This window comes from Anastrepha obliqua, chromosome 2 (genome assembly GCF_027943255.1).
Source record: "Anastrepha obliqua isolate idAnaObli1 chromosome 2, idAnaObli1_1.0, whole genome shotgun sequence".
NCBI lineage: Eukaryota > Metazoa > Arthropoda > Insecta > Diptera > Tephritidae > Anastrepha > Anastrepha obliqua.
Window position 1 is genome coordinate 73107575 of NC_072893.1, and position 18015 is coordinate 73125589.

At 36.1% G+C, this 18015-nt stretch overlaps 1 protein-coding gene across 1 annotated transcript in view; it reads left to right on the forward strand.

Annotated features, from left to right (window-relative positions):
- The window catches only part of LOC129238204 (carbonic anhydrase-related protein 10), a 147317-nt gene that overhangs the window by 31083 nt on the left and 98219 nt on the right, over positions 1–18015 (forward strand). The window contains exons 3-4 of the mRNA XM_054873246.1: positions 14308–14444; positions 14558–14770. Coding sequence (XP_054729221.1) covers positions 14308–14444; positions 14558–14770 — 350 coding nt within the window. The remainder of the gene's footprint in view (positions 1–14307; positions 14445–14557; positions 14771–18015) is intronic.

The following is an 18015-nucleotide window of genomic DNA, read 5'->3' on the forward strand; positions in this document are numbered from 1 at the left end:
CACATATTTGTTTTGTTTTGCAGCTTTCAGAATTTTTGGACTCATAAAGGTATTAGTTTGACTTTGGATCAATTCAGTAGATATTTAAATAATGGAATAAAAAATATCCAGAACAGATTAGTTTAAATGTCCTAAACTAGTCAACTATCTATGCATTTATATATATATTTGTAGTTTGATTTTAATTCGTAAAATTTTTGCGGAGTATATTATGCCAACAAACGGCTTTTTCACGTCTAATTGTTCTAGCATTTAAATATTATTTAAACGGGCAGGTAAACTTTCCGTCTCTCGAAGTAAATATTTTTGCTCTCCCAATGGTGGTTCCTCTCGTGTTTGTATTAACAATAAGGGTAAACTAGGTGAGGTTTCGACGGATATTTCCCAAATTAGAGGTGCCGCTAGGAAAATTTGGAGTGGGAGTTCTTCTGTGCTAAAAAGGTTATGAGTCTATTGTTAATTACATCAGTTAATGGTTTCTGTCACCTAAGATATACAAGCTTATCCTTTTAAAGGTTACTACATCGATTCGCTTCCCTTCAGCTCCGTAGTACAGTGGCATATTTATATGTTATTTAAGAAACATGCAGGAGGGTTAAAAAAATGTCTGTGTGTAGCACATGTCTGTGAGTGGAAATGGACAGCTCGCAGCTAAAATTAAAAAATTGTTCACAACAAAATTTGTGTTATCAACACTTGCTTAATACAGACAAAAAAAGCGGAGAAAAACAGCATCCAGGAAAGGAAAAAAGCACCAGCACTTCACAGACCGCAAAACTTCGCGTGCTCAGTTTGACTTACTCGCCAACCACTGACCATTGGTCATACTGCTGTTGTTGTTGTCTTTGCTGTTGCCATTGCTGCTGCTGCTGCTGCTGCTGTTGCGGTATCCATCTCATTCGCCTTGTTTATGTCCCTGTGGCCATATTCTTGCGCCGTACAGTATAAATGGGCATAGCCGCATTGCCGCAAGTTTGTTTGGCTTAGCTCTTGTTTCACTATTTTCATTATACATACATACACGCCTGTAGTTATTTTTGCTGTTATTGCTGTTGGAGCAACACTTGCATATTTTTTCATATTTTCCCAATTTACTAACCACCAACGCTTCATTTTGCAAAGGAAATGAACTTGTTCGCCTTTGGATATTAAATGTGTGGTTTTCAGTGGTACACAGCTAGAAGGCGTTGGACTATCTATTCGCACATACGTACATACACATATTATATGCATGTTCATGAGCTTAAATTTGTTTATGTGTTTCGGTGGCGGTGGCATGCAAAATGGTTTAGTTAGGTGGTTGTCATGCCAAATGCGCTATCTCTGCAGCAGTACGTATGGATATCTACATTTCTATGCATCCGTTTGTGAATTCTACACACAAACACACACACACACACTCATGCATGATATATGCCTATATTTGTATTGCACGTTTTGTTTTTCAATCTTTCGTTGAACTCATAAATTTTACTGCGGTTCTGACACGACCGCGACTGCTTCATCTGCTGTGTGTTGCTGTTTCTCCAACGGTTATTATTGCTGCTGCCCCTTGGCACTTGAGCACACTATATCGCTCTATACAGGGTTGGCCATATTAAACTGACCCATTGAGTAACCCTATAACTTTTTACTGTAATTTGAAATCTAAGGTTTACGTCAACAAGCCAAAGACACTAGGCGCACTTAAGGCCAATATCCGACGGGAAATAGCCGCCATATCGGCCGAGACGCTGGCCAAAACTATGGAAAACGCCGAAAAACGGGCACATTACGCTATACGAGCTAAGGGCGACCACTTGCGCGATATCATATTCAAAAAGTGATGTAAACGAATCTCCTTGAACTAAATTAAATGTTTTTCACAATGAAACACAAAAAAATGTTTCTTTTTCCATATTTTTTTAATAATCACATGGGTCAGTTTAATATGGCCAACCCTGTATATGCATATGCACATCCGTTATACTGTTACAAGCATAGTTTCAATGAGAGTATAGTGGTGAGAGGTGTAGGTAAATATTGTAGTCACCAAGCCGCCACCAACTACTGATTTACACGCATTTACAAAAGCAAAAGCGATAGCAATTTTGACTAACACGACTAAATTAAAAACAACAGAAAACAAAAATCGGTTAGTTGTTTATGGGATGCTTCGGTGATTTTGCAGTTTGTTTGCCGTAACTGCGGGCATTTCAGTAGCTGTAAGTTACGAAAGCAATATCCTCGCCTTTCTCCACTCCCCATTTACTTACGCCTGCCAGAAGGTGGCAACAATTTTAGTTCATAAATCTTTCGGTGCGTATTTGGTAATGTGACACGATAAAGCAATAATTATTTCTCACACTTTGCTGATGTGTAGGTATGTAGGCACTAAATCTGTGTGTGTGTGCTTAAGCGCTGTGAGGTGAGCTGACCAAACTGGTGCACATAGGCGGGAGTTGGGTTAGGTGATGTCGCCTATAGCTCTACTAGTAGTTTCAGTTGCAAGTTGAGCTGTAATAAATTTGAGAGAATTTGTGAGAGATTAGTTGGGCGTCAGACATTCACACGCAAGCATATTTGCGGCAATGTACATAAACGTGTGCAATGATTTATAAGAGGGGAAGCAAGCGCGCATTTCAATATACCAGGTGTTCCTTTAGTTGCATGAGAACTATCGGTACCAATAACTATGGTATCACAGCTGAGAATGACAATCTTGTTGACAGTTCTATTCAATAAGGTGCGGCATGTCAGCATGAATCGTTTAACGGCAAAACAACGCTTCCAAATTCTGGAAATTTATTTGGAAGAAAAACAAATCAGTTCTCCAAACTCATAGGGCACGGACGGCATCATCGGTTCTTATATCTTATATATTATTTGTGGAATAATGTGAAACGTGCTGCCGTTACGGTGAATGACGCTATCCACCCATGCTGGCCGAATTTTTGTTTTTTAAAATTAATCAGTTAAATATCGACGACATTTCGCTCCAACAAGATTGCGCAACTTGCCACACAGTGCGCTCAACAATCGATTTAATGCAATATTAAAGCCCCTGTTAACGCCGTACGTAGATTTAATGGAAAAAGTAGTCAAAAGTTGCATTGCTCGAATGGACTATGTAACTGGTAGCCACTGCAGACATATGCCGGATATCATATTCAAAAAATTAAATAAACCAGATTTTAACAAAAAAAATTCACACCAACAATTCTTCTGCTTTAAAAACCACCCATTTTATTATAAGAAAATACATCACATTTTTCATATGTGCAATATGCATATGCATAAATAAAATCTTTTACTAATTAACTTGAGATGGCGTAGCATAAATACTTACCGGCTACTTTTTTTCCAGCGTCGTATTTATTTTCTAGGGTGCATTATTTGTACCAAATTTTAGTAGTTTAGCTTCATTTATAGCAAACTTATCACGTAAAATTTTTTGAAAATTATCAATATATAGGAGGTACCAAATTTCATTCAAGTATATTAATTTCTGCTGGAAATATTGAGCGCACGAATAAACAGACATGGCTAATCGACTACTCTCATCCCTCAGAGTATTTTGGGATTCACATGCCTATATTCTAACATAAAATCGGTCTTATTGTATCGTTGTGAATCCATCAAAGGAAAATGTTTTTAAATTGCAACCCTTTGTAAATCGATACCTCCACACAATAATACGCGCTTGGTGACCAGAAAACTGAATAGCGAACGCTATATTGCACAGAAAGTGTAATCAAACTCCAATTGAGGTCGAAGTCCGTAAGAGGAAGTGGGCATGGATTGGACACACCCTCAGAAAAGCAGCCAACGAAAAAGAAATGGCTCTGACAGAGATATGCCAAAAAGATCCTGGCGACGCAGTCTCATCATCATCTTTTGGCTCTACAGCTTTTTGTGAGCTTTGGCCTGCTGCACGTGGGACCTCCATACGTCTCGAACGCTTGCGACTTTTTTCCAGTTCGTTATACTAAGTTTCTTTATCTCGTCCTATAGTTCGTCGATCCATCTTGTTCTCGGCCTTCCTCTTACTCTAGTTTTGAACGCTCTGGCTTCTACGATTTTCTTGTGCGCCCTCGTACCGTCCATTCTTGTAATGTGACCCAGCCATCTTAACCGCTGCGCTTTGATGAAACGTAAAACATTTTCCCCATTTATCAATTGATCTAGCTCGTCGTTCCATCTTATCCGCCACACGCCGTGATCTTTGATTGCTCCGAAAATTCTTCTGAGTACTTTTCGTTCGAAGGCTTGCAGTTTTGTTTTATCTGCTTCAATTAGTGTCGGCAAGCGTAGGCGACGCAGTCTGCATGACGAAATAACCTGCAATGATTTTACTTGGACTCAATTGAGGCAAAACGCAAACGATATATGTAAATAAGTGGAAATCGTTGACTTGGGCACTATGTGGCACACAATCGGCGCTTAAGCAAACTATAAAAGTTAATAATAATGTCTATCTCGAATCCTTTGTGCTCTCACATCCAACCGCTATGTGAACAAAATTATAAGGCCTTGGGCTTAAGCGCGCTAATATAAATGTTAGTCATATGATGAGCCTGTTCATTGGTGAGCTTTTCCTTTCGAAATCCAAACTGATTTAATTCTCTCGTGGACGCCTTTTTTTTAACCTTCGATTGGACAGCCTGGTCTGACCTTTTTTCGTCATATTCGAGTATCCTGTTTCATTTATTTCGTTTATTTCACATCTAAAACATAATTACTATTTTTACAGACCACTTAGAGCTAATATGAGCTTAATTTACTACAGGTAATTATTAAAGAAATTAAAAAGATGAGTTTAGAAATTTACAAAATTCATTCTTTGAAACCGAAAAGTCAAGCGGCATAGAACTGGAGATTTTATTGAATTCTCTTAGAACGCAGGCAATGGGAGCATTAAGCGCATAATATGTCATAAGAAATTTAAGATAAATAAGTATTTCATAGAGATCTAGAAGCCATATGACAGTGAAAGCAACGTCATAGGGATGAATAATCCATTTCGGTTTTAATTACCCAAAAAACAAAAGGCAGTGAGACTATAGGCCTTTTTAACAGGTTATGCCCATAAATTGATTGAAAATTAAATTTTAAGAAGCTATTTGGACGCTCAAGTCGTTAGTTATAATAGAAATATGTGTATGTTAAATTCACGTCCAAAGTCGAAAAAGTCTGGTCAGAAAATCCTACCAACAGAGGGTTAAAGTCTGCATATTCAGCCAGTAATTATATCAATATTTTTGGCAAACCTAGGGGCAAAGATTCCAGCCTATATAAATTGATTTTATGACCATATTTAGCAGTCTTGCCAAAATATCAAATTGGATTTTCCACAATCAGGACCAGTATGTAAATTTTAATCCAAAGTTTCTGCAATGTGTTAATGGAATGAAGCCCTCAAAAAGCGTTTAAAAATTCTTGGAAGTAATGAAGTCGAATATAGCCAATGCTATTGATTGAGGTTTCTGATTACTATTTTACATTGAATATCAATTTCGCTAATCAATGTGTGAGCACCTAGGTTAAGGACAGTGCACGAAATAATATACACACATAGATTTTTTTTGTTTTGGTTTTATGTTTTTTTGTTTTTGTTTCTTTGCGGATGAAATTGTCTAATGCATAATCAAAGCTGCCATCAATGTATGTCAGGAGGCTAAAAAACTCCCCCTCGCTTGGAACTGTAGTCCACCCTGGAACCGCTATCGCATTACTTCCGAGTGGCGTTCCATCTTCCTCATTACAAAGGTATATGCCTACGTGCCTGCCTCCAGGCCATTTTTTGACCAGCAGCGACCGCTCTTAGAAAAAACCGTGTCTATTAGTTGACGTTTCATGCTCGGAGATTCGAAGCTATGGAACTGCCGAATGGTAGTCGCGCACCCACCTAGTCGACAAAGGTGGCCACCTATATATACATACGTATGTATGTTTGAGGATAATGTTTAATTTCCCAGAATTTTTCTCTGTTGTATAATATAAGTAATACTGCAATACGTTCCATTTCAAAAAATATCAATTTTTATATTTAGTGTAAAAATTAACGGGTATATGTTGACCACCACACTTTGTTCTCTTTTTATCAGCCGATGGGGAGACAGGGTTTAAATGTGATGAGATGTGTAGTTATTATGAATTGTTCATTAGAGTAATATTTTCTTAGGCTAACAAATTATTAAACATATTTAAGTGTCGAAATTATTTCAAGTAAAAAAAACATGAGAATGCACGGCTTTGTTATTATTTTATTCTACTGCAGCAAAAAAATTACAAGGAAATGAGTTCATGCGTATGGGCATATAAATATAGTATATACACACCTCCGAGTGTATTTCTGACATGAAATAGCACCTCATAAAAAATATCTGCCTTTCGGAGTCGGCTTAAAACTGTAGGTTCCTCTATTTGTGGAGTCCAAACAGCCATAAAGGATGTAAGCGCCAATTATATATATAAATAACCTAATCATCGCTAGCGTGGAAATCTTTAGGCATTTTCCGAATTTTGGCATGCAATAACTTGGCTTTCTTTTATAGCATATCACTTGCAATTGGTAAGTTTTTGGCGTTTTGATCCCTAAAACAACGCCTTTTCCATTTTTGGAAACTCAGAAATCTTAAAGGTTTTTTCTTTTTACCTGTGCCGGCTTCAGATCGCATAACGAACATCTTTATCGGCTGTTAATTTTTTTGTAATATGAGTTATTGTGCCTCCATGCAAGATAAAGTTTTTATCTAATGCATTTGTGGGAATTTTCGGGGCATTTGTTTAATCTATTCAGAACGTCAGAATTTTATTCAAAGAGGCAGCGTAAATTTTCACTTTGATATTATGAGATCACACCATACAAATGTTAATACAAAACTGTCTTTTGGTCAGCAAATGAGTTCGACAGATCTTTCCCTAATTTCATTCAGCTAATTCAGGTTAAAAATGTCATTACCAGAATGATATCGACGGTATTTGTCGTAGCTTTCGAGTCATATATTACGATATAAATTGTACTTAGAGTGAAACAATACGCAAATATCATACCGATTGTGTAAAATTTAAGAATATATTCAGTTTTTTCGTTCTACTCTACTCTGGCATAGGCCACCAAACTTACCACCGACGATGATAAATTAACGAAGGAGAAGGTTATATTAGTGCAATCATCGGGCACAATTGGATTATTGGATTTATATTACTGCGTTGTATTCTGCGAAGCAGTCTGCGCTTCAGATATAAGTATTTTCACGCTTCGTGTAAACTTCAGTCAAAAGGTATTGCAGCCATTGTATCTACATTATCCTGAAAAGGATGTGCAGCTCGAAGGCAGCTGATTCCCCATCTTTGCGTTTTTACAGAATTTGATGGTATTTCTAGCCGTTTGCTGGCAGATTGTGGGCTTCAGTTTTGCGAATAGAAATAATATTGCTTACAAGTAATCAGGGAAGCTTTCTCTACAGCTTTTATGCCATTTAAATTCACATTCTAAATATACAAGTACCTAAACAATTATTAGCCAATTAGATTTTAACATCATTACACACAAATATATCTCAAAAAATTTAATATAAAGTCTTGAATATGTTATAGAGACCATTGCTTGTAATTCCATTTCGTATTTTTCGCTATATACTTATTAATCCTGTTTTCTTATACTTCACTCTTGGTGCACAACAGAACTGCATTTATTTACTTTGCTCCATAGAAACTTTATACTTGCAGAAAATTCACTTCAGTTAACATCTTATTTCACATCACTTTTTTGTGTGCTTCAATTTCTACAAAATCTTTCTAAGTTATTTTTTTCGAATCGTTAGTTTTCGTTTACTTCAACTTTCTTTGTTTGTTTGTTTGTTGTTCTTCATTTTTACCTTTACTTATTTACCTAACTTGGTTTTCTTATTTGTTTGATGCATTCAGAAAGTTTCAGTTACTTATACTTTCATTTGTTTACTGCAAAAGTTTTTTATTGTATGCTTCTCAGTTTTCGTACAATAAGTGCCTAGTTTTTATTATTATGCATTTCTTTTGCTTGTATAGATATATATATGTACATATTTTGCAAAGATAAATTGAAATAAAGTTGTTTTTCTTAAAGTTGGTGTAGATTTATTGAAATGCAAAATTCTGGCTGGAGAGAATTGCGGGGCGTATGAGTAACTAATTTTCTTCTTGTAGAAGAAGCGCAAACAAATTTTAAAATAAGGAATATTTTGTAGTTTTATAAGAATCATTTTCAAATAATTTAGATCATCTTCAAACTCAATAAGAAAAATTTCGTAGACTGTAAATAAATTGTGACGTTTAGGTACCAAACGGTAGGAAGTCCAATCTGGTGCAATTCCTCTTTCATTATTGCTATATCACATTATTGTCTTCTTTTCAGCCGCTGCTCAGAGTTATTAGCAACAATTACCTTAATAGGTATTTGCAGGAGTCAAACAGAGTTATCAAGATGAGAACAGTTGCTGTAGGCGCTCACGGAATATTTAACTTAGAATGCTAATTATATAAATTTGCAATAAGGAAGGTGGCGAAAAGAAGAAAGATACGGAAAGTGAGTTATAGCGCGCACATCATTTCAAACGAACTTTTAAAAATATGCAGTTATGTATGGAATATTGTGTTGTTGAATAGAGGTCTAATATTCAATTATTAATTTTGTTGAATAGAGGTCTAATATTCAATTATTAATCGGATTAATTTTGGTAGCGACCGGTTATGTTGACTTTAATGGCATTGGTCAATTGCAGTTTATTGCCATGCTTCAAACTGCCGGACTACAAGAACACAATAACAAAATTTTAATTTTTGCACGATATTGGTCAAAGTCGTACATAAAAAGTGCTGTACCATATACTGTTGAGTCACTTGCCGTGCTTTTTAAAAAACAAAAAGTCAGATACCGCCAAATCAACTTAGCCGCTAGATTCTGTCAATGTCATTTGAAAACCTCCTTGAGGCATAAATATAAATTCAGAAGAGAATTAGATCTTCAGTAGTTTTAGACGGCATTCTTTAAGTAATTTAGTTTGCTATTTCAAGATCGTCCACTTCACAGGCTCCTCTATACACGATACCGTTTAAAGAAATGTAATTACGGACGACTCGCACTGAGCAAAGCGAAGACGAGTCCCAGCGAACTTTTTTTTCAACCCGTCTCTGCTATTTGGAAGCCAATGTGAAAATCTTCGTGGAGAAGCCAATGAACTGATATTTATATGACTTTTTGTGTGTATCTGGACTTTGAAGATAGTTTTATCCAAAATCGTAAGAATAATAATATTTTTTTACATATTTACGCTTGTGCATACCTTCGTTATTCCCATGCCTCTAGAGAACCTTAAAATTATTCCTACTGTCCATAATTTTATATCTCCGACTAAAGGAGGACAGATGAGGTGTGTCAGAAAATACTTAAACGTCTTAATTATTCCTTTCGTCTCGAACAATACATACAGCTATGGATAGAGAAAAAGCGCACTTCCCCCAACAATATATATACAAGACTAATTACACGGTGCTACAAAACCAAAAAAATCGAAAGAACTCTTCAAGTGATATAGTGCACGTTTTAGGTCAAGACCAGTACAACACAAAACTGTGTTTAGAAAATTCAAAACACCTTCAAATTTTTTACTTATTGTTAAAACACCGATTTATGGTGTTTGTGATGAAGTAAAAATACATAACTAACCCATTTTTTAACCGATTTTTTATTTCAATATGGTGACGGGAAGGGGAGTGTATGTGCGTCATGAATGTTTATAATTCTAAGATTGAACGATTGACGTTCAAAAGAAATTTTCAATAACAAGCTCTGATTTTTGCAATTTTTCCACGTTTTTTTTTCAATTTGATGTAATTTTTTGGTCACTATTCTCGAACGGGCACCACAAGTATATACATATTTTTAAACTTCAATAAAATGTGCTCGGAATAAGTTATTTTTCATCTTCATACATTGAAAACTGTAAAAGTTACGATTTTTTTTTTTTAGTTTTTTTCCACATTTTAAAAAATCCAGTTGCACCGAGACTGCGAGAGAATACCGCATGACCGATAGTGCTTTACTGCTCATTGTGGCTAATTTTGAAAGACAGCAATAAGTTTACATAACTATGAATACATCTAACATATCAAAACTCATTATAACCCAAGTTTACCTAATCCAAACTGACCAACCGAAGCTTGCATGACGCAACAGAACCGTTTGCAATTTGCTGGGAAGCATGTACAATTAAATGAGTGTGAAAAATTATCTCTCTTGCATGATCAAAACCTACTAAAACTTAGCATAAGTGCATCTAACCTAACCTAACCTAAGTGTATTAAATGAACATAAATCAGAATGTGTGATTAGCGTAATCATTTTTGTAACATCAAAATGACTTCCTTTTGCAATGCAGAAAAGCAGCACAATGGGTTCGATTGTCTCACATTGTGTACGGTTGGATTGATGTCGATATTGTTAGGTTAGATGAGGTTTAGATAGGTAATACTACGTCCGGGTAAATCAGAAAATTGCAGAAGTAAGTCGGCAAATTGCGTTACTTTTGGAATTATTTTTTTTTTTTACGTTATAATATTCTTCTACGGCCTCTGTTCAACTCGAAAATGTTCTGCTTTTTTTTGTCAATTTTGATGAAATAATACTTGCTAGATTCGGAGTGGACACAGGTATGAGTAAATATACTTAATTATAGACGTATTTCGCGAATAATAACGGAGAACCGCATTAAATTTGCAAATATGAAAGTAGTGAACAAAACTTTCAGTTTACTGATTTTTTCGTTTTACAGACCTTTTACTAATAAAAAAACCTTTAATTTCAATATTATCGACAACTCGCAAAAATTGGAAAAATTAACTACAAGGTTTTGTAGGTTTTGTGTTGAAAAATCAGTGGTTATTTCAGCTTAGCGTGAAAAATAGAAGACATACGTCAAAAGGTCTAACATTTACCTCAACAGAACTGTTTCAAGATTGGAAATCGGATAGAATGCAGACAAGCTACGAATTTTTAAGTGTCGGAAAACACCCAAAATCGGTTTTTTAACGATAAATAAAAAAAATTGAGGGTGTTACAAATTTTTTGAATACGGTTCCGCGTCATTCTCAGCCAGATCTACAGTGGTCATCATGTCACTTCAAAAGTTCTGATTCTCAGTAGCACCGTGTTATTATTATTAGATTTACTAGATGCCGTGAAACAGTTATTTTTGTACAAAGCTATTCATTTTTGTTAGTCAACAAAAAAAAAAACTCGAAGTAAATAATAATTCAGAATCTTATTATAAGAAAAATTAGAATTCATCATATTTTGAACTGGGCACTGAAATACCGATGAGCAAGAAAAACAAAAATTAGTTATTTTAAATTCGTTTTGTTTATTAATTTCTTATCTGATTGTTATTTGTTTAAAACGCCTTCATATCTGCGTAGTAAACTTTCTATTAAATTAACTTTTGGCATTTCTCCAAAGGAATAGAGTTCCACGCATCCTGTACTCATTGTCATATTTCAGTAGCAAATAGGACACACACCGATAAAATGAAAAGTATCTTCAACAGCATTTAAGTTGCAAACAGTATCTACAAGTTGACAATGAAACATTGGTAAAGGCTATTACATTAAACTTAAAGGCTCTTACTTTAAGCTTTAGTAAGTCGCCTCTAGCTCTAAAAATCAAGCTTATAGCATGCGCCGAGAGCTCTTCGTTAAAATAAATTGATTCTGGCGGCGCCAAATGTGAATAAAGATCATGGGTCAATGTCTTTTGAGCAAAAGTTAGCAGTTCCTTCTGAACCAATTTATCTATTAATAAGGGCAAGCTAATCTCAATAGACGAGGGGCAAAAACTTAGGGAGAGAGCCATATCTACACCATTGAATAAATGGTTTTCCAATAACAGATGTTAGGTGTTAGACAGGAGAGAATATTAACGATTTTTTATGGCCGGAATTGAATGGTATTGATCTGGACAACGTTTTTTTTTGAACAAGATGGCGCTACGTGTCGCACAAGTAACAAAACCATTGATATTTTACGGGAAAAGTTTCCGGACCGCGTTACCTCTCGAAAAGGTGATCACAATTGGCCACCGAGATCTTGTGATTTAACACCTTGTGACTTTTTTCTTTGAGGCCGCGTGAAAAATAAGATCTCCGCCAACAGTCCAGGGTCGGTTTAATGCCTCAAAGATGAAATTCATGAGACTATCGAGGACATAGGGTAGCCACTTTGCAATTCGGTTATGGAAAATTTCATGAAAAGGATATTGTACTGTGAGTGTGATCGTGGTGGTCATTTGCCTGATGTTATTTTCCACTATTAACCCCATACCTTTTTATAATGAAATAAACATCCGATCATTTATATTTAAAAATAGCATTTTTTTTGAGTATCAAAATAACACCTCTTATTAAATAACTCTATATTTTAGTCCACTTCTTAACCCGATGCGATCCCTGCCTTATTGCTTTCTTAGCCAAGATGCGAGGAAGTCTGTTTGCCGGTATACTAAGGCACCGTACAATAAAAGTCATGTGGGTATAGAGAGTATTGAAAAACTTCGATAACAATCCTTTTTCTAGGTGGAGCATAAAGTTGGGCGTATATGGAGGTACAAAAATTTACTTTTTTAGAAAGAATCGCAGAAGTTTCTTTACTGGCTCATATCTATAAACTCCCCATATCTGAGCACAATAAAACATTTTCGACTGGACGTATTGTAGAAAATTTTCAATTTTTTGGAAATATTTATCTTCGTTTAGTCAGGTTTACGTTAAGATCCCACTGCGTACAATTAGCATAATGATCAGGAATCATTTTTTGGAGATCTGTCACTGAATCTGCAAGCAGAACGATATCGTCAGCGTACAGCAATACCTTGCCCGTAGTATCAGCAACTTTAGTACCGCATTGTAAACTATCATTTAGGTCATAAAGGTACAAGGAAAAGAGGGTAGGACTCAGCATACAACCTTGCCGTACACCTTGATTAACAAGAAAATGGTCAGAGAGCGTTCCGTTATGGCGGACCTGATTTGTAGTGTCGCAATAAATAAGAAGTATAATATCAATTATATGGCTGGAGAAACTGATACGTGATAGTTTATAAAAAAATCATATAACGCGGAACTGTGACCAAAGCACATGAAAACTCTACAAAGAAGCGAATGTCAGCAAAAATTTTATAACTAGTATCAAGCAATGAAAGTCCGAAAACTTGAAGGCATGGAAGGATAACCTTTCTTAAAAGGGCAGGTAATAATGGCGTACCGAAATGCGTTAGGGATCTGGTTTCTAAGGAAAATTACATTAAATAAATTCAGCACTTCAGTTAGAAAAGACCCCGGGCGTACTTGTGGAATTCGTAATTAATCTGGTCTTTGCCAGGTGATTTTTTGTCTGTGAGCCCTTTGAGTACAAGTTGCAATTCGCGCGTTGAGTCGAGAAAAGGATCTAGCACCATACGTAGGCTAGGCACAGTGTATACAAGTTCCATTACCTGTACGATAAAACAAAGATTTAAAATGCTCATGAAAGTCCGATATTACAAGTCTACCATTAACCGTTGGCGAACGGTTTTGCAGAGCATTAGCTAAAAGAATATATATATTTACAATGGACCTGCGAAAGGTCTAAGTGTGTCTTTATGACAACCACCCTACCTACGACCCGAGCGTCAAGGGTTTTTTCACAAAAGTGTAACCAAAAACACCAGGATTTTATACTTATTATTAAAAAATAAAAACAATTTATATTAATTTAATAAAATATGTATTACTGCAATATTACATGTATGAAACATAAATACCATAAATAATAATAATTATTAAGTTGATATTGTATGGTATATTTAAAAACATAAACCAACTTCACAATTTTGGCGCCAATAACGACTTTCCCTTCGGATGCACTTTTCGGAATTGTCTTGCTTGGGAAAACAGACTGCATACTTTTTGTTGGCCTAGATTTATTTTCTGCTTCAGAATTGTCATAAAAAAAAACGTTCTGTCAATTTAAAAAAACACTTACAAGCAATTCTATAAAGTTTTATAAAATATATGGTGAAGAAGGTACAAATGACGTATGTAAAACAAACATGTCGAGTGCGGGCAGCACTCGAGTAAGCGCGTTCAAGTATGTCACTGCATGCGAGCGTTATTCTTTTAAAATCATTAAGCGGTTAAACTACAAACCTATGCTAATAAATAAAAATTAAAAGTTCTGAACTATCGTGTATACATACCTATGTAACTTTTGTAACTTTTCCTTTTTCACCACAAATGTTTCTCTGCCCCATTTCAGGTCCTGCCTTTTGGGGTCTCATCAACCCGGAGTGGTCACTTTGTAATAAAGGTCGGCGCCAATCGCCAGTGAACTTGGAACCACAGCGTTTGCTATTTGATCCGAATCTGAGACCCTTACATATTGACAAACATAGGGTGAGTATGTGTTGATAAATCGTAAAAACAATTGCTTAAGGAAACCATTTCAACTTAAGTTGAGCTTGAGGAAAAGCCTTTTACATTTATTTCACTGCATATATTTTTTTTAGATAAGCGGTTTGATCAGCAATACCGGCCATAGTGTCATCTTCACAGCTGGCAATGAGACAGTAGCGAATTATGATGGCATGCAAACACCAGTTAACATATCCGGGGGACCTCTGTCATACAGATATCGATTTCACGAAATTCACATACACTACGGACTTCACGATCAGTTTGGTTCGGAGCATAGCGTGGAGGGGTATACATTCCCAGCGGAGGTGAGTACAAAGATAAATGTTGTATTGTTTTGCTAGTAGCGGGAGTACTTTCTGTAAAACTGTTTAGGATAAATGCTATATAAACATGTAAATATATAAATCGTAATACAAATAGTTGTGTGTTTGTATGAGTGAGAACTGTATGTAAGTAATTGAGTGAGACCATATTGGGAAAGGAAGGCCATAGTTGAGACATAAGAACTCATGTTGGAGGATTGATATATGTGTGGAGCTTTTTGTTTATGATGATACGTCCCTCATCTCATTGAAGGGGTTCCCCTAAACTTTTGCCAATGATAATAAAGAAGTTCTCAGTGAACAACTCAGTTATTCTCCTGTTTGACAATCTTCAGGTTTTGACTTGAACTAAATCAACAATTTGTCGGTTGACTTATAAAATCAATGAATTTTCAAGAAAATTCAATAGCTCTGACAACAGGACAAGTCGGAGATCTACTCCATACTCGTGGAGAAATGCCGGACGTTAATTGTATCTATGGTAATTTAAAAAATATAAAAATTTTATCCAGCTATATGCCTCGGATTCAAACTAAATGGGGTAACCTCAAAAATATGTTCAGAAGTAAATTAATTATCTTAATAAAAAATCTTAATTTCTAACGCCATTTTGAGTAAGGCATAGTACTAAGTTCCCTTTTCGCGTGGAATGGTTATCAAAATCCGTATAAATTGCAAAGCCGTGAAATATGCGTGAAATTTCATGTCTCACGGCAAAGGAGTACACAGTTCACACGCAACATGCCAGCAACAATTTTTCACACAAATTTAAATACATACAGCATTTAAATTTTAGCGAAAACTGACAGTTCGTTTGCGAGTGAAGTGCCTGAATTCGAATACCTTGAAGATATGGCATTTTTTAAGCGTAACGCCTTCGCAAAGAGTGTTACTAAATCTTTTTAAAATTTTTGTATTTCATATATTCTGTGAAAAATTTGACAATGCATACGGTGAGAACAAATTCGCTGAAAAAAGTTTCGTTATTTTTGCATTGTCTACTCATAAATTATACTCAGTTTTGTGGAGAATTTCGCTTGTTAACAATGGAGTAGGGAGCTAAAGAAAATCGCATTGCAGAAGTGTGGCAAAAGAGCAAGTAAGATTTACGAATTGCTGAAAAAAATTAATATTTCGAGAATGTTTGCTTACCGAAAAATTAAGCGTTTTTTTCCAAACGTCTGAAGTGAGTGACAGAACCAGTGCAGCTGTTCGAGAAAGAATTCGCAGAAATCCGCATAGAAAGCAGAAAATCATGTAGAGGGAACTGAATGTATTAACCAAATCCATGTTAATGATCTCTAATATCATCTCCACATTAAAGGCTTCCGTCGGTCAACTGGTAATCTTTTGACAACGCGCTTGAAGAAAATTAGACTCGACAGATGCAAGCAGCTTCTTCGGTGGCACGCCGTCTACAGCAATGAAAATAATATTTTCACAGATGAGCAAATGTTAAGTGTTGGAGAAGTTTTTAATAAGCATACTGACAAAATCTATGCTAATATAAAACTTTTAAAGGCACGAAAAATGTTGTTCCAAGGGTTCAGCGTGGTCACCATCCAGCCTCCGTAATGGTTTGGTGGAAAGAGTCTGGGAAAGGCGTAACATCTATTCATTTCTGCAGAAAAGGTGATAAGACCTCGACAAAAGTGTACCAGAAGCATATATTAGAAGGCGTGGTGAAGCAGTTGAACAGTACTATCACCAATAGAAAGCGCTGGACCTTCTAGCCAGACAAAAACAACCCAGCAATGGTTTGGAAAAAATATTCCTGGGTTAATAGCCGCAGAAGATTGAATGTCTGAAAGTCCAGACCTGAATCCATTGGACTACAGTTTGTGATAAAAATTGGAGAAGATGGACTGTCGAAGACCTCACAGAAATTTGGAAAGTTTCAAACAATCTTTAGTGCGAGCAACGACGTCAATATTCATGGAAACCGTATGTGCTGCATAGCTACCAGGTGCATACCTATGAAATGAGACTTTTTTTCAATTTCAAACGTTTATTAATAAAAAATGGTTACAAATTTACTCTTCAAAATAATAGCCATCGCTAGTGACACAATTTTCCCATCTCTCAGGCAACTTGTGGATGCCGCACCAAAAAAATTCGCTGTCTTTGGTCGCAAACCAATCATCGAGCCATTTTTTGGCTTCTTCGTGAGAATTGAAGCGCTGCTCGGAAAGTGTGTGGCCCGTCGATGCAAACAAATGATAATCGGAAGGCGCCAAGTCTAGTGAGTAAGCCGCATGCACCAGCGGTTCCCAATCGTACGTATTCACCAATTCCCGGGTCGTTCTTGTTCGATGTGGCGGCGCATTGGCATCAAGAAAAAATACTTTGTGACGCCGATCGGCATATTCTGGGCGTTTTCGGTGTATAGCGTTGTTCAAATCGGCCAATTGTCGTTGGTAGCGTGCACCGTCAACTGCTTCACATGGTTTTAATAGGTCGTACAAAATCATACCACGCTGATTCCAGAAAACACCCAGCATTGCTTTGCGGCCGAAGCGATTTGGTTTGTTTTTGGCTTGTGGCCGGGCGGACCATACGATCGTTTATGCTTGGGATTGGATAAATACACCCATTTTTCATCACCCGTAACTTATGGAAAGAACTAAGTATGTATATGTGAATTAATTTGTTTAAAAACACGTTTCTTACCAAAATTTGACAATTGCTTGGCGTTTCTGCCCATTTGACAATGAATATTGCTAGTAATATTTCACGCCAAGTAGAATGCACGCTGCTTGCGAAATTTCACAGCTGTGAAGTTAGTACTAGCCTTACGATTCAAACAAATAATTATCTCAAAAAACCATCTATGCACCATCAGTTGAATTTTATCAAGATCAAGTACAGCCGGTAGAGGGGTTTCATATACGAGCACACACGATGTAAGTGCGCAAAATGTAAATTTCTTACCATTCTCTGCTTGCATTTAGCCAGTGAAACTGAATCATAATGTGTAGAAAAGAGGAAATAGAATAGTAAAGTAGAAATATATGTCACTCATTGTAAAATGTAAAGGAAAGGAAAATGTATGACAGGCAGGCAGAATAAACAAGACATCAAACACAGTTTCACTTTTCAGATTTATAAAATGTTGATATTGTATTAGACGCGTGCAACGATGTGAAAAAATGTAAACATGGCAAAGATTGTGTCACTTCGCCAAATTCAATTGTTCACTTTATAAGCGACATTTGTTTGCTAAGTGA